At 41.9% G+C, this 27,324-nt stretch overlaps 1 protein-coding gene and 1 pseudogene across 2 annotated transcripts; one reads left to right on the top strand and one right to left on the bottom strand.

The window, feature by feature from the left end:
* The first annotated feature begins 288 nt into the window (after window positions 1–288).
* Window positions 289–26,641, top strand: GDE1 (glycerophosphodiester phosphodiesterase 1). Of its 2 annotated transcripts, none has more exons than XM_061152936.1 (6): window positions 289–696; window positions 17,412–17,587; window positions 19,040–19,145; window positions 22,284–22,376; window positions 24,578–24,789; window positions 26,028–26,641. In XM_061152936.1, the coding sequence occupies exons 1-6, from the start codon at window positions 436–438 to the stop codon at window positions 26,173–26,175; spliced, it is 996 nt and encodes a 331-aa protein (XP_061008919.1). In that variant the 5' UTR covers window positions 289–435; the 3' UTR covers window positions 26,176–26,641. The 2 variants fall into 2 exon arrangements, with proteins under 2 accessions (XP_061008919.1, XP_061008920.1); XM_061152937.1 differs by having other exon boundaries at window positions 557–696; window positions 17,416–17,587.
* LOC133064029 (coronin-2A-like) lies at window positions 8,857–10,356 on the bottom strand (annotated as a pseudogene).
* Window positions 26,642–27,324: the final 683 nt, after the last annotated feature.

Raw genomic sequence — 27,324 nt, 5'->3', positions numbered from 1 at the left:
TAAGCGTCGTGCCCCTTCAGAGGAATCCTGGGCAGGTCTCTTGATGGCAAAATGGAGTCATTAAGATCTTTTCTAGTCTTACGACCTTAAGACTGCTCTTATATCCCTCCCTTCTTTCTAGTGTTTGAAAGCCTTGATAAAAGTCCGGACTGCAGATTAACCCAAAGCCACTTTGGAATGCCAGCCGGGAGCCTGAGCCCGCCTCCGTTGCCTTGGCAGCGGCTCCGCCCCGCGCTCTGGAGATCCTCGGCCCTGATTGGCTGGGCCTCGGAATCCTTCTCCGGAAGTAGCGGCTGCCGCCATTGTGCGGCGCTGGTCCACTCAAAGGGTGCTGGCTGCAGCCGGCGTTTTGGGCTCTCGTCCTAGCTTCTCGGTGTCCTGTCCTGGGAGCCCGGCGGGTCCGGGCCTCCCATCCGTGCCGGTGCGGGCGCCGGCATGTGGCTGTGGGAGGATCAGGGGGGCCTCATGGGCCCCTTCTCCTTCCTGCTGCTGGTGCTGCTGCTGCTGACGCGCAGTCCCTTCAATGCCTGCCTCTTCACTGGCAGCCTCTACCTCCTGTTGCGCCTCTTCAGCTTTGAGCCGGTGCCCTCCCGCAGGGCTATGCAGGTGCTCAAGCCCCGGGACCGCGTTTCCGCCATCGCCCACCGCGGAGGCAGCCACGACGCTCCCGAGAACACGCTGGCAGCCATTCGGCAGGTGAGTCCCGCACCCCTCCCGCCCCTGTGCCCCTCCTGGGAGCTTGGACTTTTGCCTGCCATTCCGAAGGTTCCCCAACCTTTTCATGATGGCCTTGCCATTCCCCATTCGTCCACAAAGAATACACTGAAGTGACCATCAATCCGTCTGAATTCCGGAAAATCTCCTGACTTCCAAGTATTTATGGAACACTGCAAATACCTGTGTATTTGCTATATGCCAGGTACTGAGGATAGTCATGACCAAGACAGAAGGGGTCCCTGCTTTCACAGAGCTTGGCGTTAGAGTAGGGGAGACAGGCCTTAAACAAGTACATAAATGAGGTACTTCTAAGAGAGCAATGAGTGCAATGAAGAAATAGGCTAACGCAATAAGGAATGACTAGAGGGAGAAGTCATGCTACTGTAGACAAAAATCCTGTTGGAAAGTGACCTTTGAACTGAAACTGTAATTATGAAGAGCCACCCATTAATCTGGGGGGAGAGTGCTCCAGGAAATGGAAACAGCAAGTGCAAAGGTTCTAAGGTGGGAATGATGTTGGGATCCTTAGGTAACAGAATAGTATATGGCCTGACTTCAAGGGGCTAAACAAAGGTTGGTGTGTGAATGAAGCAGGAAATCTGGCCTGGTTAAGGAGAGTCTTGGTCAGTGGTTAGCTTACATATTCTAAGTGGATCACTTTCACAGGGGCTGTCTTTATTTGCCCTCCAAAGTATCCAGATCCTCTCCTTATTAGGATCCCCATGGTCAGACAACCCTGGCAGCAGGACTTCTGATGATTTCTGCCTCCCCTTTTCACAAGGCTCTCTTGGCAGTCTCCAGACTTCATCATAATGATAGCTTGCTTAGTAAGAGAGCTTTCCAGTTGTCTGGGCACTGTTGCATCTGTGAAAATATATCTGATCCTCTCATTTCTCTGAAACACTTTAACTTTGAGTCGGTAGGAATACTGGCTCAAACACACACAGCTCTTTCTCAAATTCAGCGTTTGATTCTGTAAGCTCAGCTTCTCTGTACACCAGTGCCAAGTCAAATCTCAGAGACAGAGTTTTGGGTGAAGTAGAAAAAGATAGCTTTATTGCTTTGCCAAGGAAAGGGGGCCACAGTGGGCTAATGCCCTCAAAACCATATGTCCCCACTTTGGGAAGACAGCGAGTTTTATAGTAATTCTTCAAAGAGGGCATGATCAGCTCATGGACATTCTTCTGATGGATTGGTGGTGAGCTAAGTGGGAGTCTACATCTTCAACCTTCAGGTCCAACTGGTCTGGGATCTACATGCTTCTGGGCAGCATACCATCGTTAATCATAAATTCACCCACCTGGAGGGGGTTTTAGTACCTGTAAAGTAACTCAAAGATATTGCTGTGTTTATCTGTTGATAGGGAAACAGGACCTTGCCCCAAGACTGTTCTTGACTATTTCTCCCTGGTCTCTCATCCACTCCCTTCCCTGATTAACAACTGCTTGACTCTGCCCTTTGGAACTCAGGGAAGGTCATGGAGGCTGGCTGAAAGCTGTTTCCTATAATACAAGAAGTGGGGGGACACAAATAAGTCTTTGTGCCCACAAGCTCTGCAGGGCCCTGCGCGGTATCACCTTCTGATTCTAAGCCCCAGTGCTCTTTGTTGTAGATTAGAATATTCATGTTCCAGGATGTTGAATTTGGACTGACCTTTCTTTGTCCAGCTAAGGGACAGACAGTTTTGTGTGGTGAGCGAGTTACTTAAGTGCTCTGTGTCCCAGTCAGAGTCACGGGTAGGATGTAGCAAGCATAGCATACCTTGCCTCACTCTGATCCTAGCTCTGACCTTAGTTTCCTCATTGGTAAAGTGGGAATAATGTTAATATCCACCTAATCAGTTGTGATTCAGTAAAGTAGTCTACATAAAGTGCTCGGCCCAAGATAAGACTTCCACAAATGTTAGCTCTTTGGGCCAAGAATCTAAAGACAAAGTAAAGGTAAAAAGTTTTAAGTCTGAAGAAGGAAGAGGGTCAGAAGGCAGTTTTAATTTGGTGAAGGGCATCTAACTTTATAAACCAAGTTACGTCTTTTATGCTTCTTTCCCTTTAGTTCTTTGTGACAGAAGGGAGACAGAGCAGCTCTTCTAGCATTCTGCTTAAAAATAATTCTAAAAACATAAGGAACAAAATAAAACAATAAAAAAACCAAGCAAAAAAAAAAAAAAGGACAGACTTTCGGGCACAGTGGGAGAAGGAGAAGGTGGATGATTTGAGAAAATAGCATTGAAACATATACATTGCCATATGTGAAATAAAAAGCCAGTGGGAAGTTGATGTATGATGCAGGGAACCCAAAGCCAGAGCTCTAACAACATGGAAGGATGAGGTGGGGAGTGAGGTGGCAGGGGCGTTCAGCAGGGAGGGGACACGTGTATACCTGTGGCCAGTTCATGCTGATGTATGGCAAAAACCATCACAATATTGTAATTATTCTCCAATTGAAATCAATTTTAAAAATAAGACTAAAGATAGTGAAGAATGTATTTCTCATTCTAAACAAACCGAAAGGTTGGATGAAGAAACATAACAGGAGATAAAATTGTCATGAAAAGGAATAATTACTATAAAAAAAAAAACATTGTTACTGGCTTTCATTTCAACTTACCTTTATCTAAGTTGCCTTAAAGTATGTTTTTGTTCAGTCGCCAAGTCATAGCTGACTCTTCACAACCCCATGGACTACCTTCCCTGTCCCTCACCATCTCCTGGAGTTTGCCCAAGTTCATGTCCATGCCTTAAAGTATAACTCAGTGTTAGTTGAGCACAGAAGGTATTCATAAGTATTTACCAATGGATGTCGTGGTTTGGCCAGGATGTCAACTAAATAGAAGCCATATTAAATGTGGAGATATGTGTATGCAAAATACACATACATGGATAGAGTGTCATATCCTATTGTGTTGCAAGGGAATTATAGCTAAATTCCATTCATACCTTATGTGTTTAGGTTGAACGTGTCTTTATGTAATTATGATTCAATAACATCGTTCCAAGCTGATTCCTGGTTTTAAGAGGAAATGAGATGTCATTTAGCTTGAGGTCATTGTCAGTGAGCTGTTTAGCCGAGACAGAATTTAGCTGCAGAAGACATCCCTCTTGACTTCAAAAAGAAGTATGTAGTTTATTCGCTTCAGAGTTTGTTTTTTGTCCTGTTCTTGCTCCCTTTGCTTGTTTGCAGCTCATAATTTATAGTAAACATTCCATTTTGTAAAAATTAAGGGAAGACATTTTGACAGTGGTAGAATTTCTGGTAGGTTATAGAATAGCTAGAGAAGGAGAACCTTGAGAGAGGTGAGATGAATGCATTCCAGAAAGATTCACAATTACAACCAGTGACTGAAGCATGAAATTAAACCTGCAGTTCACTCTCCACAGAGGGACCAGAGTGCAGCTTTAAAAGTATAATTCAGATTAAATCCTGCCAATTTTGAAAACCCTCCAGTTGTTTTTCTATTGCACTTAGGTAAAATCAAAATAACTTTCTATTTGGGACCTTTCTCAAAGCCCCTGCTCTCTTTGGTTAAACTACCTTGGGTGTTTATTGATGATGCTTTTAGCTTCATGCAATAGAAAATCTAACTTCAAATATTTCAAACAATAAGCGGACTTTATTCCATAAGAGGTACGTCTGGGAGAGGTAACTTCTCGGATGGTTTATTTAGCTGTGCGATTTGTGATTGTGGAGGACTCGGTTTCTAGCTCTGTCTGCTCTGCCACCTGTAGCATATTTGTACTATATTGATAGCCCTCATTGTATTGATAGTTGCCAGGTGACCATTGCAACCCCAGGCCTCATATTCTTATGTATCAGCATCTGACCTCAAGAAAAGACTCCAGTCCCTCTTCCATAAGTCTTTTCAGAAGTCAGTCACTCTCTGTCAGTCTTTCTGTCTCCCACATGCACGCACACACCCGAGGAGGGATTGGTAATAGTCCGCTTACAGCACAGGAGAGAACTGAACACAGGCAAAAGGAGTTCTCTACCAGCAAGGAAGAAGAAAAGGAATAGATCCCTGTAGGCAGTCGGTACTTTATGGCTTCTTTCTAGTTTGTGGCGTTTGTATCACACTGGCTATTTCTTTTACTTAGAAAACTTTTCTCCTGGATCTTTGTTTTGTTGACTCCCTTTTATCACTAAAGTCTCAGCTCAGATGTCATATTCTTTTTTTTCTTAATTTATCTATTTTTAATTGAAGGATAATTGCTTTACAATATTGTGTGAGTTTCTGCCATACATCAACATGAATCAACCGTAGGTATACACATGTCCCCTCCCTGTTGAACATCCCTTCCACCTCCCATCCCATCCTATCCCACCCCTCTAGGTTGTCACACAGCCCTGGTTGGAGTTCCCTGAGTCATATAGCAAATTCCCGTTGGCTATCTATTTTACATGTGGTAGTGTATATATTTCCATGCTACTCTCTCCATTCATCCCACCCTCTTCCTTCCCCCCACCACCCAGAGTATCCATAAGTCTCTTCTCTATGTCTGCGTCTCCATTGCTGCCCTGCAAATAGGTTCATCTGTACGATTTTTCTAGTTTCCACATACATGTATTAATGTATGATATTTGCTTTTCTCTTTCTGACTTGGTTTGAGGTGGGAACCCTCAACTGGAATACCAACCCCCATCGAGAATAACAACTTTCTGCCTTCTGCCTGTTATCTTGCTTAAACAGCTTTTGCTCACCACCTCTGCGCCTGTAATCTTGCTTTGCCCATTGCTTCTGCCTGGGGCGGAGCCCGGGGTTGGGGAGAGCAGGGTGGGTGGGGGAGGCTGGAGGTGACTCCGCTGAGCCCGCACTGGTGCTGAATAAACCCTGCTGTTCTGCATCTCCAAGTGCCGCTCGTCTCTTTCTACCACCACAGTTTCTATAGCAGATTCATCCTGTAAAATAGGCTTTAGGTTCATCCATCTCATTAGCACTGACTCAGATCTTTGCTTTTATGGCTGAGTAGTAGTCCATTGTATATATCTACCACAGCTGCTTTATCCACTCATCTGTCAGAGGACATCTAGGTTGCTCCTGTGTCCTAGTACTCCTAGTAAATAGTACTGCAGTGAACTTTGGGGTACATGTGTTTTTTTTTTCAGTTATGGTTTTCTCAGGGTATAGGCCCAGTAGTGGGATTATTGGATCGTATAGTAGCTTTATTCCTAGTTTTTTATGGAATCTCCATACTGTCTTCCATTTTGGCTGTATCAGTTTACATTTCCCACCAATAGTGCAAGAGAGTTGCCTTATCTCCACACCCCCTCCAGCATTTATTGTTTGTAGATTTTTTTGATGATGGCCGTCCCTGACCAATGGGAGGTGATATCTCATTGTACTTTTGATTTGCATTTCTCTAATAATGAGTGATGTTCAGCATCTTTTCATGTGTTTAATTGCCAGCAGTACGTCTTCTCTGGAGAAATGTCTGTTTAGGTCCTTTGCCCATTTTTGATTGGGTTGTTTGTTTTTCGATATTGAGTTGCATGAGCTGCTTGTCTATTTTGGAAATTAATCCTTTGTCAGTTGTTTCATTTGCTATTATTTTTTTCTCATTCTGAGGATTGTCTTTTCACCTTGTTTATAGTTCCCTTTGCTGTGTAAAAGCTTTTAAGTTTAACCTGTTTATTTTTGTTTTTATTTCCATTACTGTAGAAGGTGGGTCATAGAAGATAGTGCTGTTATTTATGTCATGGGATCTTTTGCCTGTGAGTTTTATGGTTTCTAATCATACCTTTAGGTCTTTAATCCATTTTGATTTATCTGGTTTCATTCTTTTGCATGTAGCTGTCTAGTTTTCCCAGCACCACTTACTGAAGAGATTGTCTCTGCCCCATTGTATGTTCTCGCCTCCTTTCTCAAAAAATAAGATGTCTGTAGGTGTGTGGGTGTATCTCTGGGCTTTCTGTCTTGTTCTCAGATACCATATTCTTAAACAGCCCTTCCCTGATTGGCTTGTCTGCTACCTGCCTTAACTTTCACATTACCCTCCATTTTCTTTTTCAAACTTTTATCACTACCATTGTACATGTAACATGTTCATAATCTCTTTCACCCCACTAAAATGTAAGATCCATGTTCCTTTTCTTCATTGCTTACCAGTCTCTTCACTACTTAGAACAGTGACTGATACATAGCAGGCACTCGATAAATATTGACGTTTGTTGGAAGAATTGTGGTGTACAAGTAGCCCATCAGAAAAGATAATCGTCACCATCAGCCATCAGAAAAATGCAAATCAAAACCACAGTGAAATACTACTTCACACTCCCTTTGTTGTTGTCGTTCAGTCGCCAAGTCATGTCCAACTCTTTGTGACCCTATGGACTGCAGCACACCAGGCCTCTCTGTCCCTCACCATCTGGAGTTTGCCCAAGTTGATGGCCATTGAATCGGTGATGCCATCCAAGCATCTCATCCTCTGTTGCCCTTTTTTCCTTCTGCCTTCGATCTTTGCCAGCATCAGGGTCTTTTTCAGTGAGTCAGCTGTTTGCATCCGATGACCAAAATACTGGAGTTTCAGCTTCAGTATCTCCTTTAGTGAGTATTCAGGGTTGATTTCCTTTAAGATCAACTGGTTTGATCTCCTTGCTGTCCAAGGGACTCTCAAGTGTCTTCTCCAACACCACAGTTTGAAAGCATCAATTCTTCGGTTCTCTGCCTTCTTTATGACCCAGCTCTCGCATCCGTACATGACTACTGGAAAGACCATAGCCTTGACTATACGGACCTTTGTTGGCAAAGTGATGTCTTTGCTTTTTAACACACTGTCTGGGTCTGTCATAGCTTTCTTGCCAAGAAGCAATCGTCTTCTAACTTCCTGTCTGCAGTCACCATCCGCAGTGATTTTAGAGCTCAAGAAGAGGAAATGTGTTACTGATTCCACCTTTTCCCCTTCTATTTGTCATGAAATGATGGGACCAGATGCCATGATCTTAGTGTTTTTAATACTGAGTTTTAAGCCGGATTTTTCACTCTCCCCCTTCACTTTCATCAAGAAGCTCTTTAGTTCCTCTTTGCTTTCTGCCATTAGGGTGGTGTCATCTGCATATCCAAGGTTATTAATATTTCTCCCAGCAATCTTGATTCCAGCTTGTGCTTCATCCAGCCCAGCATTTCTCATGATGTACTCTGCATATAAGTTAAATAAGCAGGGTGACAATATACAGCCTTGACATACTCCTTTTCCTATTTGGAACCAGTCTGTTGTTCCATGTCCAGTTCTAACTGTTGCTTCCTGACCTGCATAAAGATTTCTCAGGGGGCAGGTAAGGTGGTCTGGTATTCCCGTCTCTTCAAGAATTTTCCAGTTTGTTGTGGTCCACATAGTCAAAGGCTTGAGTGTAGTCAATGAAGCAGAAGTAGATGTGTTTTTGGAATTCCCTTGCTTTTTCTATGACCCAGCGGATGTCGGCAACTTGACCTCTGGTTCCTCTGCGTTTTCTAAATCCAGGGTATATATCTGGAAGTTCTCTGTTCACATATTGCTGAAGCCCAGCTTGAAGGATTTTGAGCATAATCTTGCTAACATGTGAAATGAGTGCAATTGTAGGGTAATTTGAACATTCTTTGGCATTGCCTTTCTTTGGAATTTTATTGAAAACTGACCTATGGCCACTACTGGGTTTTCCAAATTTGCTGACATATTGAGTGCAGCACTTTAATAGCATCATCTTTTAGGATTTTTTATTATTTGCTTTGCAAACTTCCAATTTTTAGTAGCAGAATTATGTATTCCATAGAAGCCAATATTACAAAACGGCCCTCCTGGCTTAACCTTCCCCACCCCGCCTTGCTGTGAACCACAGCTTGAAAACCAGAGGCAGCTTCACCTCCTAGGTCCTTCCAGCTCTAACTTTCTACAGTACTGTTTTCCTTGAGAAATTATCGTGGACCGTTCAAAACAAGTCAGCCGAAGTATCATCTAAAAAGAGTCAGTTCAGACACCATTGTTTCAAGAAGGCAAATGGAAAATCGGCAGCAGATCCCACTGGAATCTTTCAGTGACCAAGAGTTTCATTTCTAGTAAAAAAAATATATATATAGAAACTGGGTGTTCTCAGAGGACCTGTGGTTTGGTTCTGGACCTCCCCATGGAGCCGACAGGTGCCCCTGCGGGTGAGGAGGGCAGAGGACTCTGCTCAGAGCCTCTGTGAGCTCATCCACAAGTGTCTGATCTCCAGTTCCAGCTGTTCGGCCTGGACCTTATCCTGTGTCACCAGCTTCCAGAGCCTTTGGGTCTCATCTTGAAGCCAGTAGAACGTCTGCAGCAGCTCTTTCTCTGCCTTTGGTGGGGGGCATTCAAAGATGTCAGAGCAATCTGTGAGCCAGGTTTTCTTCTCCAGTCTGTGTTCTGCCGCCCACCTTGGCGCCTTCTCCTCTAGCAGGGAGAAGGGCCTCCGGCCATCCTCTGCAACCAGCCTTTCTGTCTGGTTGAAGAGACGAGGTGGGACCGTGGGAACGGAGAGGGGTCTCTCTGAGGGCAGAGGCTGCAGGCTCCGTGGCTTGGCACCTGGGCTGTCAGAGGGGGCTGGGCACTGGCCATGGGCAGGTAGATGTCCTCTTGGTAGGATCCTGACTGCTGGGGTACAATCATGGATCTGGGCGCGATGAGGCTTTTGGATGTGATCAGCTTGTAGAAACGGAAGATCTCTCAGGAGGACACATTGAGACCTCTCTTTGGCATAACCCCGACCCCCCGCTGTGGATTATAGGAGCGGTGTTCCATCGGGTGGTTCAGGCGCAGTTTGTTGGCACTGATCTCATAGCAGTGGATGTTCCTGTCTCCCTTCCCCACCACGGAGAGCATGTTGGTGTCCGCATCATAGGAGGGAAGCAGCGCGCCCGAGGGGCCATCTAGGTCCACCTGTCACAGAGGCCGTCCTAGTCCCCTAGGGCCATCTGCTGGTTGCTCCCTCGGGATGTGCCTGTGGGCAGCAGCTTCTGCAGGTTCCCCAGAAACAGCGCTTTGTTGGCCCGGTGCCTTTCTATTGGCTTCCTGAAGGATGGTCCCTGCTCGGGAGTCCAGAACCCGAATCTTGCAGTCTTTACAGGCACTGGCCAGCAGGCTGCCGTTAGTGTTGAAGGACGTGGAGAGGATCACGTCTTGGTGACAATTAATTGTCTTCACGGGCTCATGATTACAGACTCCTTTGAATCCAGGTTCCAGATCATCACCTTGTAGTCGTAGCCGGAGCAGAAGAGGATGTTGGCAGCCGTGGGGTGCCACTCCACCAGGCCCACTCTGCGGGCGTGGCCCACCAGCTCCTTCCTGAAGGCTGTGAGGTTCTTGGTCAGCAGCTGCTTGGGGATGTCCCAGATTTTAATCATGGCATCTTCAGAACAGGAGGCAAGCTCACAATCATTGAAAGGGTTCCATTTGACATCTAAAACATTCCCTCTGTGCCCGCAGACCTTCAGGTAGTAGGGGTCCAGCTTTCCTGTCCGGTGCAAGGGGATGACGAGGAAGGCACCCCCACCAGTACACTCAGTCATGACTGCGATGAAGTGGGGGTTCACAGCACAGAAATGATTGTCTGGGACTCTGTGGGTGATGGGCACAGAAGCGTAGCAGTTCTTGCTGGCTGGTTTGCCAAAGATGTGGTGGAACTGGAGCTCCGGGCCTGGGGGTGCCGTGACATCTTAAAGTCGCTCAGGGCTGCGCAGCTGCCGCTCCCATCTTTTAGGATTTTAAATAGCTCTGCTGGAATCCCATCACCTCCACGAGCTTTATTGGCAGCAGTGCTTCCTCAGGCCCATTTGACTTCATGTGCTAGGATGTCTGGCTCTGGGTGAGTGACCACACCATCGTGGTTGTCTGGGTCATTCGATCTTTTTTGTATAGTTCTGTGTATTCTTTCCATTTCTTCTTGATCTCTTCTGCTTCTATTAGGTCTTTACTGTTTCCGTCCTTTATTGTGCCCATCTTTGGATGAAACATTCCTTTGATTTTTCCAGTTTTCTTGAAGAAATCTCTGGTCTTTCCCCTTCTGTTGTTTTCCTGTATTTCTTTGCATTGTTCATGGAAGAATGCCTTCTTGTCTCTCCTTGCAATTCTCTGGAACTCTGCATTTAGTTGGGTATACCTTTCCCTGTCATACCCACTAGGACAGGTATAAGCAAAAAGACAAGAAGTAGTATTGACAAGATTATGGAGAAATTGGAACCTTCATACACATGATGGGAAACTAGTCTGGCAGTTCCTCAAAAGGTTAAGTTTAGAATTACCATATGAACCAGCGGTTCCACTCCTAGTTATGTATTCAAAGGAATTGAAAACATGCACCGTGTAAAAATGTGCATCATACAAGAATGTTCCCCAAAAACAGAGTTAACATTGCCACAGTGAAGATGAAGATACCACGTGTCACACCTAAGACCTGGTGGAGTCAAATAAATAAATATTTTTTTAGAAGAAAGAAAGTGCAGCCTGTACCACATCCTTGTTTGTGTAACCCAGAACAAGTTTCTTAATCTCTGTTAGTTTTCCTCATCTGAAAATGAGCCTGTTAATCAGTTCAGTCGCTCAGTCATGTCCAACTCTTTGCAACCCCACAGCATTACTCATAATAGCAAAAAAATGGAAACAACAGAACTGTCCATCCGCTGATGAAAGGGTAAATAAAATGTGCTATATCCACACTGGGATATTATTTAGCAGGGAAAAGGAATGAAGTCCTCATACATGCATAACATGAATGAACCTTGAAAACAGTATGCTAAGTAAAAGAACCTAGTCACAGAAGATTGCATATTATATAATTCTGTTTTTAGAAAATGTCTAGAATAGGCGAAGCCACAGAAAGAGAAGCAGATTAGTAGTTGCCAGGGACTGGGAGGGTCAGAGAGGGAAGTAGGGACTGACTGCTAATGGGTATGGGATTTTTTTAGGGGGGTGATGAAGAAGTTTGGAAATTCATTGTGGTGATGAATGCACAATTGCAAATGCGCTTTAAAAAAATTGAATTGTATACTTCAAATGGATTAATTTTGTGGTATGTGAATAGAATCTCAAAAGCCATATGAATACAATGACTTTGGAACTTCCCAGACAGTCCAGTGGTTAAGACTCCAGGCTTCCGACGCAGGAGGTTGGAGAACTAAGCTCCCACAAGCCGCACAGCGTGGTCAATAAATAGATACAATGACTTTATTAAAGCAGATACTTTAAAATCAGTTTTGTCGAAGTATAATTTACATACAGTTAAAGGTATATTTCCGTATACACTTTGATGAGTTTTGATAAACATATACCTGGCTAGCCACCACTTCATTTCCGTCACCCTAGAATGTTCCTATGTGTTCTCTTTGGAGTCACCCTCTACTGCCTCTGCCCTAAGGCAACATTGATCTGATTTCTATTACTATACTGTGCTATACTATTCTATTGCTAATTGTTGTTGCTAAAATACAAGAATTTGTATTATATGGTTATTTATCTATTACTATCCTACACTGTCCTATTCTCCCACCATTATTATTTTTTGTGTGGTACCCAAATAAAGATGGCCGTAATGAATAAAAGTATAATTGAACCTAGTTACTAGCCTTAGAGAATGAGGTTAACATTTGTGTTACAGTGAGAGAGCTGCACTGTGAATACTGGAAAAAGTGATCTTGTTTTATGTTATAAAATATATAAACAGTGTTGCTTTACCAGTGCATAATTATTATTTTTAACTTAGAAAAGGTACACTTTTACTTTTATAAAAAGATGTACCTTTAATTAGTGTAGATGTAAGCATTACATCTTAAATAATGACTTTTTCGCTAAGGCATAAGTGTTTTTCTAGTCATAATAGCTTATATTGAGTGCTGTCTCTGAGCCAGGCACCAAGCTTGGTTATTTACATGCATTATTTCTAAATTCTCACAACAACTCTTAAGATCCTTTGAAAAGCATCATCATAAAAATGATGAAACAGTCCAGAGTAATATAAGTAATTAGATGACATAGCCAGTTAGTGTTGGGATTAGAATTTTTAGAGTGGGAAATCTTAGTAATATATGTGAAAATCAACCTTTGAAGCTAAAAAGAAATAGTTATTTATCTTTATAAGTGAGGTTAAGAAAGGATTTAAGTAAAATAGACAAATCTCCACCTATAAAGGACATAATAAATTTGACTGTACTACAATTAAAGTCATTAAAAAGAGCATAATAACAATAGTGAATATTTATTGAATGTCTACTATGCACTACTGCAGTGTCATATATTTTTATTGATACTTAAGTGTGTAGTAAATATATAAAGACCTATAAGGGGTTGATATGGAAATAATGCACATCCACATGGCAGTTACCTTTGGAGAAGAAAAGGGTAGGGATTAGCTGTATCTAGCTGTATCTGTATGTGATAGTAAGGTCATGTGGTTAAGAGTGTAGCCTCAGGACTTCGGTGGTAGTCCAGTGGTTAAGACTCCATGCTCCCAATTCAGGGGGCTCAGGTTCGATCCTTGGTCAGGAAACTAGATCCCACATGCCTCACAGCTAAGAGTTAACATTGCCACAGTGAAGATGAAGATACCACGTGTCACACCTAAGACCTGGTGGAGTCAAATAAATAAATATTTTTTTAAAAGAAAGAAAGTGCAGCCTGTACCACATCCTTGTTTGTGTAACCCAGAACAAGTTTCTTAATCTCTGTCAGTTTTCCTCATCTGAAAATGAGCCTGTTAATCAGTTCAGTTGCTCAGTCATGTCCAACTCTTTGCAACCCCACGGATTGCAGCATGCCAGACTTCCTTGTCCATCAGCAATTCCCAGAGCTTGCGCAAACTCATGTCCACCAAGTCAGTGATGCTCTCCAACCATCTAATCCTCTATTGTCCCCTTCTCCTCCTGCCTTCAATCTTTCCCAGCATCAGAGTCTTTTCCAGTGAGTCAGTTCTTTGCATCAGGTGGCTAAAGTATTGGAGTTTCAGCTTCAGCATCAATCCTTCCAGTGAATATTCAGGGTTGATCTCCTTTAGGATGGACTGGTTGGATCTCCTTGCAGTCCAAGGGACTCTCAAGAGTCTTCTCCAACACCACAGTTCAAAAGCATCACTTTTTCAGCGCTTAGCTTTCTTAATGGTCCAACTCTCATATCCATACATGACTACTGGAAAAACCATAGCTTTGACTATACAGACCTTTGTCAGCATAATAATGTCTCTGCTTTTTAATATGGTATCTATGTTCGTCATAGCTTTTCTTCCAGGGAGCAAGCATCTTTTAATCTCATGGCTGCAGTAACCATCTGCAGTGATTTTGAAGCCCAAGAAAATAAAGTCTGTCACTGTTTCCATTGTGTCCCCATCTATTTGCCATGAAGTGATGGGACTGGATGCCATGATCTTAATTTCTTCAATGTTGAGTTTTAAGCCAGCTTTTTCACTCTCCTCTTTCACTTTCATGAAGAGGTTCTTTAGTTCCTCTTCAGTTAACGCCATAAGGGTGGTGTCGTCTGCATATCTGCTACTGCTGCTAAGTCACTTCAGTCGCGTCCAACTCTGTGCGACCCCATAGATGGCAGCCCACCAGGCTCCCCTGTCCCTGGGATTCTCCAGGCAAGAATACTGGAGTGGGTTGCCATTTCCTTCTCCAATGCACGAAAGTGAAAAATGAAAGTGAAGTCGCTCAGTTGTGTCTGACTCTTAGCGACCCCATGGACTGCAGCCTACCAGTCTCCTCCGTCCATGGAATTTTCCAGGCAAGAGTACTGGAGTGGGGTGCCATTGCCTTCTCCACTGCATATCTGAGGTTATTGACATTTCTCCCGGCAATCTTGATTCCTGTTTGTGCTTCATCCAACCCAGCACTGCACATGATGTACTCTGTGTATAAGTTAAATAACATATTAATAGTACCTCCTAAAGGGTTGTGATGATCAAATGAGTTAATATTAAAAACAGTTAGAATAATGACTGAAATAATACATATTATTGTTTTAGGGCAGCAAGAGGTTGAAGCAAATATGGCAAAATGTTAATATCCATTAAGTCTTTTTTGCCTAATTAAAAAAAATTATTTCATGTTTTTGCATAATTACAAAAATTTATTTTAAGTTTAAGGTCTTTATCATAATGGACATTTCATATCTTCATTGTCTCAAGCTAAGGAAGCAAATGTTGGACAGTGTGTCTCAAAGGAGCGTGGCCCTTCAAACTTTATGTTCATGTTCTATTTTTAGATAAATCCTTCTGTGCCTTATTGGGCTCACCAGCTTGTTGGCCAACAGCCAGTGCTGCTCACATTAACAAATGTAGTGTCTCCTTGAGGCAGCTTGGTGTTTCTGCTCTAGAGGATGGAGTTAAACCAACAGAAACCTGACTCATCCAGTTATTGCAGAAGCCGACTAATCAACAAACACAGAGGGATCATCAGAGAGTCTATACCAAAGAGTGTGGGTAAACAGTGAAATTTGACTAAGTATTTGTAAGCCATTAATGGCCCATATATTTAAAGCAACCAGAGAAAACAAATTCCAAAAGTCTCCCCATTTGCCAGTCTTGAGTATGAGAAAAGTGGGGAAGTCAAAGTTTTTATGGAATTACTTACATTGGCATTTTTAACCTTGTGCTGTGCCGTACTAAGTCATTTAGTCGTGTCCAACTCTGTGACCCTATGGACTGTAGCCTGCCAGGCTTCTCTGTCCTTGAGAGCCTTCAACCAAGAATACTGGAGTGGGTTGCCATGCCCTCCTACAGGGGATCTTCCTGACCCAGAGAACTGGTCTTTTAAGTCTCCTGCCGTGGCAGGCGGGTTCTTTACCACTAGCGCCACCTAACCTTACTTGAATTGAAGTAAGGTTCAGTTCAGTTGAGTCGCTCAGTCGTGTCCGACTCTTTGCGACCCCATGAATCACAGCACGCCAGGCCTCCCTGTTAATCACCAACTCCCGGAGTTTACTCAAACTCATGTCCATCGAGTCGGTGATACCATCCAGCCATCTCATCCTCTGTCATCCCCTTCTCCTCCTGCCCCCAATCCCTCCCAGCATCAGGGTCTTTTCCAATGAGTCAGCTCTTTGCATGAGGTGACCAGAGTATTGGAGTTTCAGCTTCAGCATCAGTCCTTCCAATGAACACCCAGGACTGAGCTCCTTTAGGATGGTCTGGTTGGATCTCCTTGCAGTCCAAGGGGCTCTCAAGAGTCTTTGCCAACACCACAGTTGAAAAGCATCAATTCTTCGGTGCTCAGCTTTCTTCACAGTCCAACTCTCATCCATACATGACCACTGGAAAAACCATAGCCTTGACTAGACAGACCTTTGTTGGCAAAGTAATGTTTCTGCTTTTTAATATGCTATCTAGGTTGGTCATAACTTTCCTCCCAAGGGGCAAGCATTTAATTTAATTTCATGGCTGCAATCACCATCTGCAGTGATTTTGGAGCCCAAAAAAATAACGTCTGACACTGTTTCCACTGTTTCCCCATCTATTTGCCATGAAGTGATGGGACCAGATGCCATGATCTTAGTTTTCTGAATGTTGAGCTTTAAGCCAACTTTTTCACTCTCCTCTTTCACTTTCATCAAGAGGCTATTTAGTTCCTCTTCACGTTCTGCCATAAGGGCGGTGTCATCTGCATATCTGAGGTTATTGATATTTCTCCCAGCAATCTTGATTCCAGCCTGTTTCTTCCAGCCCGGCGTTTCTCATGATGTACTCTATATATAAGTTAAATAAGCAGGGTGACAATATACAGCCTTGACATACTCCTTTTCCTATTTGGAACCAGTCTGTTCCATGTCCAGTTCTAACTTTCTTCCTGACCTGCATATAGGTTTCTCAAGAGGCAGGTCAGGTGGTCTGGTATTCCCATCTCTTTCAGAATTTTCCAGTGTATTGTGATCCACACAGTCAAAGGCTTTGGCATAGTCAATAAAGCAGAAATAGACATTTTTCTGGAACTCTCTTGCTTTTTCTATGATCCAGTGGATGTTGGTAATTTGATCTCTGGTTCCTCTGCCTTTTCTTAATCCAGCTTGAACATCTGGAAGTTCATGGTTCACGTATTGCTGAAGCCTGGCTTGGAGAATTTTGAGCATTACTTTACTAGCATGTGAGATGAATGCAATTGTGCGGTAGTTTGAGCATTCTTTGGCATTGCCTTTCTTTGGGATTGGAATGAAAACTGACCTTTTCCAGTCCTGTGGCCACTGTTGAGTTTTCCAAATTTGCTCGCATATTGAGTGCAGCACTTTCACAGTATCATCTTTCAGGATATGAAATAGCTCAACTGGAATTCCATCACCTCCACTAGCTTTGTTATTAGTGATGCTTTCTAAGGCCCACTTGACTTCACATTCCAGGATGTCTGGCTCTAGGTGAGTGACCACCCCATTGTGATTATCTGGGTCGTGAAGATCTTTTTTGTACAGTTCTGTATATTCTTGCCACCTTTTCTTAATATCTTTTGCTTCTGTTAGGACCATACCATTCTGTCCTTTATCGAGCCCATCTTTGCATGAAATATTCCCTTGGTATCTCTAATTTTCTTGAAGAGATCTCTAGTCTTTCCCATTCTGTTGTTTTCCTTTAACATCCATGAAAAAAAGAAACAGATTTGGTTGCTATTTTGTATAGGAAGGGAATAGAATCAGTAAAAGAAACAGTCTGCTCAGCCAGCCCTGATGGTCATCTTGAGTGCTTAGATTGCAAAATGACATCTGTGGCCACTTGACAGTAAAATCATCCGTGTTTTTGTTAAGGCAGCTAAGAATGGAGCAGCAGGCGTGGAACTGGACCTGGAGTTTACTTCTGACGGGATTCCTGTCATCATGCACGACAACACAGTAGATAGGACGACTGATGGCACTGGTCGGCTGTGTGATTTGACATTTGAACAAATTAGGAAGCTTAACGCTGCAGCAAATCACAGATTAAGGTAAGTGGTATGTTGTCGCCTAGACGCATCTTTCACCTTCTAATTCTGCTCCAGGAGAGTTGTTCTGTTCTGTTTTGTTTTCTACTGTATACAGGTTTCCCAGGTAACAAGCACATGCCAGGGCAACAGAAATAAGATGTTTTTCATCTTTTCCCACTGAGGCCAGATTTGATTCAGAATTATTCTCAAGACAGTACTCTAACATGGCAATTACTTTGTACTGTCATAAATTTGTATATGTGTATTGTATGTATGTATGTCAGAGCTAGTTCTGTAAGATGTTCCAGAATAAAACAGTTCTATGATCAAATAAGATCAAACACTGTATACTTTAGATGTTTCCCTTAAGGATACATCTGTCAGTGTATCCCTGTCGATCAATTCTTACCTTTAATTTAGTGTTTCTCAACGTGTATGACCACAGAACCCATGCCCATCCCACCATTAACAGCTATATAAAAACCTTGGTATTGGTATACTGAATAATATACTTTGTAATGTGACTATTTAAATCCCTCTCCTGTTGTCTTTGTAATACTGAAAAATGTGTTCTTACTGTAATTCATGTTATATCAGTTCGCTGATCAATTTATTTGACCCAGTGATTAAGTTATAGTCCTCCCCACAAGATGACTTGGACTTTGTTTTCCTTGGAACTGAAAGAAATAGTCAGCCAAAGGAAGTCATACTTTAGAAAGGATATTGATAACATTTGAAAGTCTGAGTCAAGGCTGCTGAAATGGCTCTCTACTATTACAGTTACTCCATTGCTCTGCCAAAGGGGAGGGAAAGGCTGGTGTTCATATTACAGTGATGTAGCTATTAAGATGTAAAGTTCAAAGTCAACACTTAAAGCAGAAATGCTTATATAAGTTATCCTTATCTTTTTTAAAACCAAGATCTTAACGCTGGAATAATGTGGTTGAATTAGCATACGTTACATCATGTAGACTGAAATTTCATTATGTGAGAAAAGCTGGTTTCTGGTGTGTCAGGCACTTAAGTTTCCTTTTCTTTTTAAAAAATTTATGTATTAGAAAATTATTTTTTAAAGTTGCACTTAAATGTACAACAATATAGTTAACAGATATATATGTATTGCTAGGGATTTCTCCTACGTAAGACTCTATTGGGGAAGTCACAATCTTAAAATTAAGTCTCTGAGTTCTCCAAAGATAGCATATACTCTGCCCTTAAAGTTACTAATTACAAATCCAGTGAATGCCTAAAAAGTTAATGATTTTTATTGTTGCTGATCTTTGGCCTAGAATATCTTTAATTTGGTTTAAGAAGATATAGTAAATTGTCCTTGGACTTTGGGATGGTTGGAGAAAGGAAGTTGGTGAAAACACTCTTCCTTTGGTTGGGAGACATTTGTCAGATGTCTGTTTCATTTAATTTTTATCTTTTCTTTTTTCCCACATTGTACTATTCCTTTCCCCTCTCTTGTAGAAATGATTTCCCTAATGAAAAGATCCCTACCCTAAGAGAAGCCGTTGCAGAGTGCCTAAACCATAACCTCACAATCTTCTTTGATGTCAAAGGCCATGCATCTAAGGTACGGTTTATTCCATAGGCTTCTCTTTTGAAAATACCTCTTTATTTGCTAGGCTATTTCAAAATTAATTGTATATTTTCTTATTAAATTATTTTTACAAATTATATTTGCGTAATGAAAGTTTACAAAGCAAAAATCCACATCTTCAAGGAAGCAGTAAAGTATGGAATCTTGTAACCTTTTAAACTTTGATGGAACTGTTTAATTCCTAATATTCAACAACTAGCATGAAATAGAAGAGTCAGGTTTCTCTTACTTGGATAAAACATTCACAAAAGATATTAAATAAACAGTAAAGAGGCACTTCTTGAATAAACCACTCTAGTAACCTCATAAACGGGACTTCAGAAGTTGAACACGAGACTGGTTGGATCTGGCTGATGAGTCTTAGGTAGAGAGCTGTGGACTGAATTTAAAGAAAGCTCCTGTATTTAAAGCTTCTGATAGCTAAGAGGATATTTACCTTCTACAAAGATTTGCCCCTTTTGTATGATTTACGTCCCTTATGTATAGTATTTTTTTTCTTTTTTTAATGGGCTGTACTGGGTCTTCGTTACTGTGTACAGGCTCAGGCTTTCTCTAGTTGCAGCGAGCAGGGGCTACTCTTCATTGCGATACTCGGACTTCTCACTGCAGTGGCTTCTCTTGTTGCAGAGCTCAGGTTCTAGGTGCACAGGCTTAGTTGCTCAGTAGCCTGTGGGATCTTCCTGGACCAGGGAAGATGGTGGACTATGTCCCCTGCATTGACAGGCAGTCTTAACCTCTGGACCACCAGACAAGTCCCCCTTACATATAGTTTTTTTATTCTATGACTTGAATAGTTATACTTTTATCTACTATAATTTTTTAAAAGTATGGTATTACATTTCAAATAAGATTTTGCATAACTTTTAGAACATATACTTTTATACATAAAAACACATTATTGCAGTGGAAATCAATGGGAAAATACAGTTCATATTATGTTTTTTCTCTTAACTTTTCAAGTACAAATACATTTTTCTGTATTTATACAACTGGGGTATTTTCCCCCAGTCAGAATTATGGTCATTGGAAGGACTGATGCTGAAGCTGAAACTCCAATACTCTGGTCACCTCATGCGAAGAGTTGACTCATTGGAAAAGACCCTGATGCTGGGAGGGATTGGGGGCAGGAGGAGAAGGGGAACGACAGAGGATGAGATGGCTGGATGGCATCACCGACTCGATGGACATGAGTTGGAGTAAACTCCAGGAGTTGGTGATGGACAGGGAGGCCTGGTGTGCTGCGATTCATGGGGTCGCAAAGAGCCGGACACGACTGAGCAACTCAGCTGAACTGATGACCAGCTGGGGGCTTCCCAGGTGGCTCAGAGGTAAAGAACCCACCTGCCAATGCAGGAGATGCAGGTTTGATCCCTGGGTCAGGAAGATCCCCTGGAGAAGGAAATGGCAACCCACTCCATTTCCTTGCCTGTGAAATCCTGGAGAGTTCTAATGATACAAACTTTTATTAAAAATAAAAAGTGTTGAAAAAAATTTTTATTTAAAATTGAAAACAATTGTTAAAACCGGAAATATGAACCTCTAACTTAAGTACAATAAACTCCTATTTTTGAGTAAAGAGGAGAAGGGTGCTCTGGCTAATTTATTATTCTGGTAAACTGATGGTTCTCTATATCTAGGTTTTTCGGTCAGTCTGCATCAGAATCACCAAGAATACATATTGAAAATACAAATTCCTAGGCCACCCCATTCAGAGATTAAATCCTAAAAATGGCTCAAGTCGTGGGCTCAAGGAATATGGTTTGTTTTGGGGAGGGGGAGGGGACATGTATTTTCAATGGGCACCTTAGGTTTTATTGATGATACGGCCCACATTTGGAATCCCTGAGAGGCCATATGTTTCACCCACAATGTACTGACCTTCTTGCTTATTTTCTTAGAATAAGGAGGGGTGATGGAGGAGGAGAAATTTTGCTTTTTAATCCAGGTATTGCTATTTGAGCTTTCTGGTTGGGTATTCACAGATGGTTTGGGCAGCTTTGGATAGAACATAGTGACCTAATTCACCAAGGCGGGAATATAAAGAAACAGGTGTCAGCAGCAAGTTGGAGATGCAGTACAGGAGCAAGATCACAGGTGCTGGAGGACATGACTAAACTGTCACTGACTACAGTGTGATGTTAACCTTGATCAGGTTCGGTTTCCTTGTGGGCAAAGAGGGAACAACATAAGAAGTGACTGTGTAAGGTCATTGTGAGAATTCGATAAAGAATCTGGATGAAACATCACACACAGTGCGTGTTGGTTGAAAATGACTTCAACTTTCTAGCACATACTTTGTGATATTAGTGAAGGGAAGCATGACATGAATAATTTCTTATTTTTTGTATTGCATTTCATTGCTTATATTTGGTTGTAGGTTAAATGTGATTTTCCAAAAATTAGGGGTATTTCAAGAATTATGATGTAACAGTGTTACAGTCCACTTAACATCTGGACACCTCTGTTGTTAGCTGCTACTGTTGTTTCATGGCCAGACCTCTTAATTCAATAAAGGTTACACAATGCCAGTATCTTAATTGTGTCATTTCTTTTCATTTAGTAGCTGGATTGCTACAAAAAGAAACTTCTGCTCTTCCTGGGAAGAGTTGGGAGACTTCCAGCTCTCCCCAGTTTCTCCCCGTCCCATTGCTTCCCCCTCCATGTTGGTGATGGGTGACATTTCCTCTCTCTCTGGACTACGAAAATCTATCCTTTCTATTTCCCAGACTGGTTGACTCCTGCTTGAGCTAGGAAAGGCAAAGAGTGATAGAGTTGTAGGGATAAAAGGACCTTTCCTAGTGGCTAAACTGGAATATAAGGAAAAGACTTTAAAATTTTGCTTGCAGCCTCCACTGGCCTGTAGTCTGCCGTATTTTTCCAAAGTATGACAGAAGGAGGCGAGCCTCTCAGCAAAATAGTAAAGCAGCAGCACCCCCGCTGCTTACTCATCTGCTGGTTTGAGTTTAAAGTGCCTCCAGTACTCCTTTGAATATCCCCATATATTAGTACACTTCTGATGTAGTTAATAGAGTTGTACTTAATAATACAGTAGTTACTGTCTGGGACTGCATTTTAATAAATTTTAAATACATGAATCTCTCTGTTTTACAGGCTACTGATGCTCTAAAAAAAGTATATATGGAATTTCCTAAACTATACAATAATAGTATCGTCTGCTCTTTCTTGCCAGAAGTTATCTATAAGGTAAAATTCTGGGTTTTTGTTGTCTGTAATATTATGTTAGTTGGTGGTGATAATAGCAATGGACTAAATAAGCATAAGATAGATGCCTATTAAACTGAACTGAATCAATTAAAGAGACCCCTCTTTTAAATTAACAAAAATTTGGGAAGGGGAGGGTACTTGGACCCCGTTTTAAAGTACCTTGATTCCTTTTTAGCTCCTCCTTTTATGTTTATAACTCATTCAGATTACTTTGGTAAGCATTCTCAGAACAGAAGGAATTATATATCTCTGCATCTTACTAAGTAACAGCAGAACAGACCTTTTTAAAAAATAAGTCTTAAATATGCCTTAATTTGAAATATGTAGATAGTAGAGCAGCCCTCCTAACTTTAACAATAATCCTTATTTCATCCATAATCCCATTTATCCCCAGTGTTATTTGGAAGCAGATTCCAGACATTTCATCCTTAAAAATTGCATTAAGTATCTTTAAAAAACATAATCACAATATCATTATCCCATCTAAAACCTAACAGGAAGTCCTTAAGACAATCAAATATCCAATGTATAAACTTTCATTTGTCTCACAAATATCATAGTTTTTGGTTTGGGGTTTTTTTGTTTTTTTTTGTTTTTTTTTTACAAATTATTCATTTGAATCAGGACCCAAATAAGAACTTCATGTTAGAATTTAAATCTTAAAACCTGTAAATTTTGTCCCCCTCACCTTGTGATATATTTATTGAAGAAACCAAACTGTTTTGTAAAGCTTATTTACCAAAGTCTGGATTTTGCTAATTATGCCATGATACAATTGAACACATTGTCTCCTCTGTATATTTCCTATAAGTTGGTAGTGACAGCTATAAATCAGATTAGGTTTAATTATTCTTGGCAAGGTAATTTCTTAAGTGAGTGTCTTTTTCCATCAGGAGGTACATAATGTCTTACTGACTTGTGTTGTCAGCAGCTGCTGTTGATGCCAGTGTCCAGTTGTGGCAATTTACTAGCAGTTGTAAAATATCAATATTTTAAGTTTGTCATTTATTCTTCATGTATTAGCTAGATTAGGGGCTTCCCTGTTAGCTCAGCTGGTAAAGAATCTGCCTGCAATGCAAGAGACCCCAGTTTGATTCCTGTGTCGGGAAGATCCCCTGGAAAATGGATAGACTACCCACTCCAGTATTCATGGGCTTCCCTCGTGGTGCCTGCAATGCAGAAGACCTGGGTTCAATCCCTGGATTGTGAAGATCCCCTGGAGGAGGGCATGGTAACCCACTTCAGTATTCTTGCCTGGAGAATCCCCATGGACAGAGGAGCCTGGCGGGCTACATACAGTCCATAGGGTTGCAAAGAGTCAGACACAGCTGAGCAACAAAGCACATTATCTAGGTAGAATTCTTCTGTAGAAAGGAACTCTCATCTATGATTTAGCTACTCAGTTGCAAATAAATGCTTAATTTTGCGTTTTGTTCACCAGTTTCCAAAACAATGAGTTGGTTCCTCAGCAATGGCCAACATACCATATATTTAAAATTTTACAGTAAGGGTGGAGCCTACTGAGATATAAAGTGTCATTGAGATGAATAGTGTAATGGGGCTTTTAGACATTTGAATCAGCGTTTCCCAAACTTCCTTAACCACAGACCTTTAAAATGTGTGATACATTTTCCAGAGCAGCATAGAGCACAGATTGAAAGGATCCCATCCGCATCCCCGTCTCTCCATTGCTTTGTCTTCATCCTGCCCCCACTTCTCTCTTCTCACTTCTCTCAGCCCATTTCCCCACCCCCACACCTTTTTTTAGCCATTTTCTTTAAAAAGGATCAAAAGCTAACCAGCCTATCTTGAAATGGTCATGTTCATCCTAATTGCATTCTAATTATCTCTAGCCATAATTTAAATCCATATCCAATTAAAAGTTACTCTTTATGACTTTGTTAAAATTTGACCCTGAAATTATAATGTTCTCATTTTAAAGATAGGATTGCAATTCTTTTAGGATTGTGGAGGAAGTGTTCTTGTTTATACTGTATGTTTACATCTAACACATTATTTTCTCAAAGGATGTATGATAGAGTATTTAGTAGACATGGGGGCAGCATACCACCTATGACCTCCTCGTTCAGAATGAGTACATTGGCTAAATCTAAAGAGCAAATGAGAGGTATTAGAGTTAAGATGTGATTATGGCTTTCTTTTTCCAAATTTCTTTTCAGATGAGACAAACAGATCAGAATGTAGTAACAGCTTTAATTCATAGACCTTGGAGCCTTAGCCGCACAGGAGATGGGAAACCACGCTTTGATACTTTCTGGAAACAGTCCATGTTTGTGGCATTGGACATTTTGCTTGATTGGAGTATGCATAATATCTTGTGGTACCTGTGTGGAGTTTCAGCTTTCCTCGCACAAAAGGATTTTATATCCCCGTAAGTTGGAAGATTTTATCTTCTCCTGACACCTTTCCTGGATGTTCTTCTTGGAAAAGGAGGATTAACAGTGGACACCTGCATTGCTTCCCACCCACAGAGCCAGCCATGCCTTTATTAATTTAGAATGCCATTAGCTGCTTAGGTGGGAAGAGTTCAGGCCTATTTCACTGTCCCCAAAAGATACCGATCAATTATTCTTGTTTTTTAGTGCATTTTAAAGAAATAGTGTCAAACTGTGACAACAGAAACAGAGAAATTGTATTTCCTTGTGATTGGCTTCCTTTAAAAACCAACACAGGATCCAGGGAAGACGTCTTGTGGGCGCCGGCCTCATCTCTCCTACCTTTCCTGCAGGCTCCACTCCATTGCTTCTGAGAAACTTTCCATTCCCTAAACTGTTAGCATTCTCTGAATCTGTTTTGGCAATTTTATGGCTATGTATTTCAGGTGGTTATAGTTTTTAAGTTTTATATTATTTCAGGCATGCGTGCATTCAGTTCAGTAGATATTTGGTGTATGCCTATGGTATTACAAGGTTCTGTATTAAGAAGCTGATGATGGCCATGATGAAAAAAAGGAAGCCATGGCCTGCCCTCATGGAGTTTATAGTCAAGAGGAAGAGAGAGATGCTAATCAAAAAGCAATCCAATAAATATTAAATTACAGCTAAGATAAATGCTGTATAGGAGAGAAGAGTGCATGTGTACTGTTTAATTTCTCCTAGTAAAGGAGTCAGGGAAAACATCCCCACGGAAGTAACAGCTAAACAGCTAAGCTAAGATCTGAAGGGAATTGAGGAGGGTAGGGGTCGAGATCCAAGTCAGAGGGGAAAACACATGCCAAAGTGTTGTAGCAAGAAAGAGCCTGTTTCTTGCATGGAATTGCATGAAAAATCCATTCACACACAGGAAAGAATACAGCACAGAAAAGAAAAAGGGCATGTGGCGTAAGATGAGGCCAAAGAAACAGGTGGGGCTAGGCCACTGCTTGCAGCCTCCAGTAGGGGCACGTGGCAGCAAGGGATTGTTTCTAGGAGGCGGCTGAAGTATTTAAAGCTGCGGCAGTGTGGGGGAGGCTCATGCTGGGCTTGGAACAGTCTGGCTGCAGTGCAGAGGCCGGTTAAGAGGCTCCTCCTGGGTGCTGTTCGTCCTCAGTGAATATCATACTCAGAGACCATTAGAGATTTCTGGGACAGTTGGCATTATTCTAATGGTGGATTTTTCCTCTTTCTCCAGGGACTACGTGAAGAAGTGGTCAGCTAAAGGCATTCAGGTTGTTGGTTGGACTGTTAATACTTTTGATGAAAAAAGTTATTACGAGTCTCATCTTGGCTCCAGCTATATCACTGACAGCATGTTGGAAGACTGCGCACCTGGATTCTAGACTCCCCCGCAGGGAGGAAACACTTACAGAAACTGTCTGTGGGCCTCACGCAGGGACATCAGTAAGCCAAGCCCTTGAGGGGTCAGGTGGCTCACACAAGCAACGGTCAGTCGTAACTGGGTTTTCACCTGAACCGCAAAACCCAGTGTAGCCACCGTGCTCCATGGAATGCCTGAGTTCAAAATTGATGCCCTTCAAAGTCTGGGCCTGCAAAAAGGCACAACACTCCTGCCCTGACTTAGAAGAGGCACACTTCAAGACCCAGTGAAGATAAGCACAGATTGTATTGTGTAATTTGGGGGTGCAGATGCAAATGCATGGGAAATGCATGATCACTCGGAGTAGACATTTTTAAAACTTGACACACTTATGTAATTTACTTATTTAAGATGTTTGTATCTAGCTACATTATCAATGTACTGTAGACATCAAACTTGTGACCATACTAATAAAATCATTAAAAGGAGCACTAAGGGAAAACTGTGTACCAGGCATCATATTCTGACCTGGAAAATTTAGGGGAGCTGCTCTTGTCAGTCCAGTGACCAGGGAGGCTGATGAGACATTGTTGTTCGGTTGCTGAGTCGTGTCAGACTCTTGCAACCCCATGGACTGTAGTCTGCCAGGCTCTTCTGTCCATGGGATTCTCCAGGCAAGAAGCCTGGAGTGGGTTGCCATTTCCTTCTCTAGGGAATCTTCCAAACCCAGGAATCGAACACAGGTCTCCTGCATTGCAGGCCAATTCTTTACTGTCTGAGCTCCAAGGGAAGCCAAATGATAGGGAAGAAAATGAAAATGGTAGGGAAGTCTTGACACCAGTCTGAGGGATTGTTGATGGCATCTAGAAATGAGAGCATCAAACCACTAGGGGGCAGAGTTGTACCCTTTCAAGCTCCCCTACAGCAGTTGTTCAGACAGAACTGGAACAAACTTCAGGAACATCTAGGCTTAGCCTCATTTTACAGATGAGAACAGTAAAATCTGTGGAAGAGAATGGTCCCAGAAATGTCAGCTGGTGACATAGAGCCTGATCTCATGATAAAATTTCTTGTTGACTATTTATGGGTAATTTTAGTGGTTTAATGTGCATTATTTTAATTAGCCTTCACAAAAATCTTAAGAGATATTAACCTCTTTTTACTGATAAGG

Source organism: Dama dama, chromosome 10, assembly GCF_033118175.1.
Source record: "Dama dama isolate Ldn47 chromosome 10, ASM3311817v1, whole genome shotgun sequence".
Lineage (NCBI taxonomy): Eukaryota > Metazoa > Chordata > Mammalia > Artiodactyla > Cervidae > Dama > Dama dama.
Note: the sequence above shows the minus strand (reverse complement) of the source record. Positions and strands in the feature narration are given on the sequence as shown.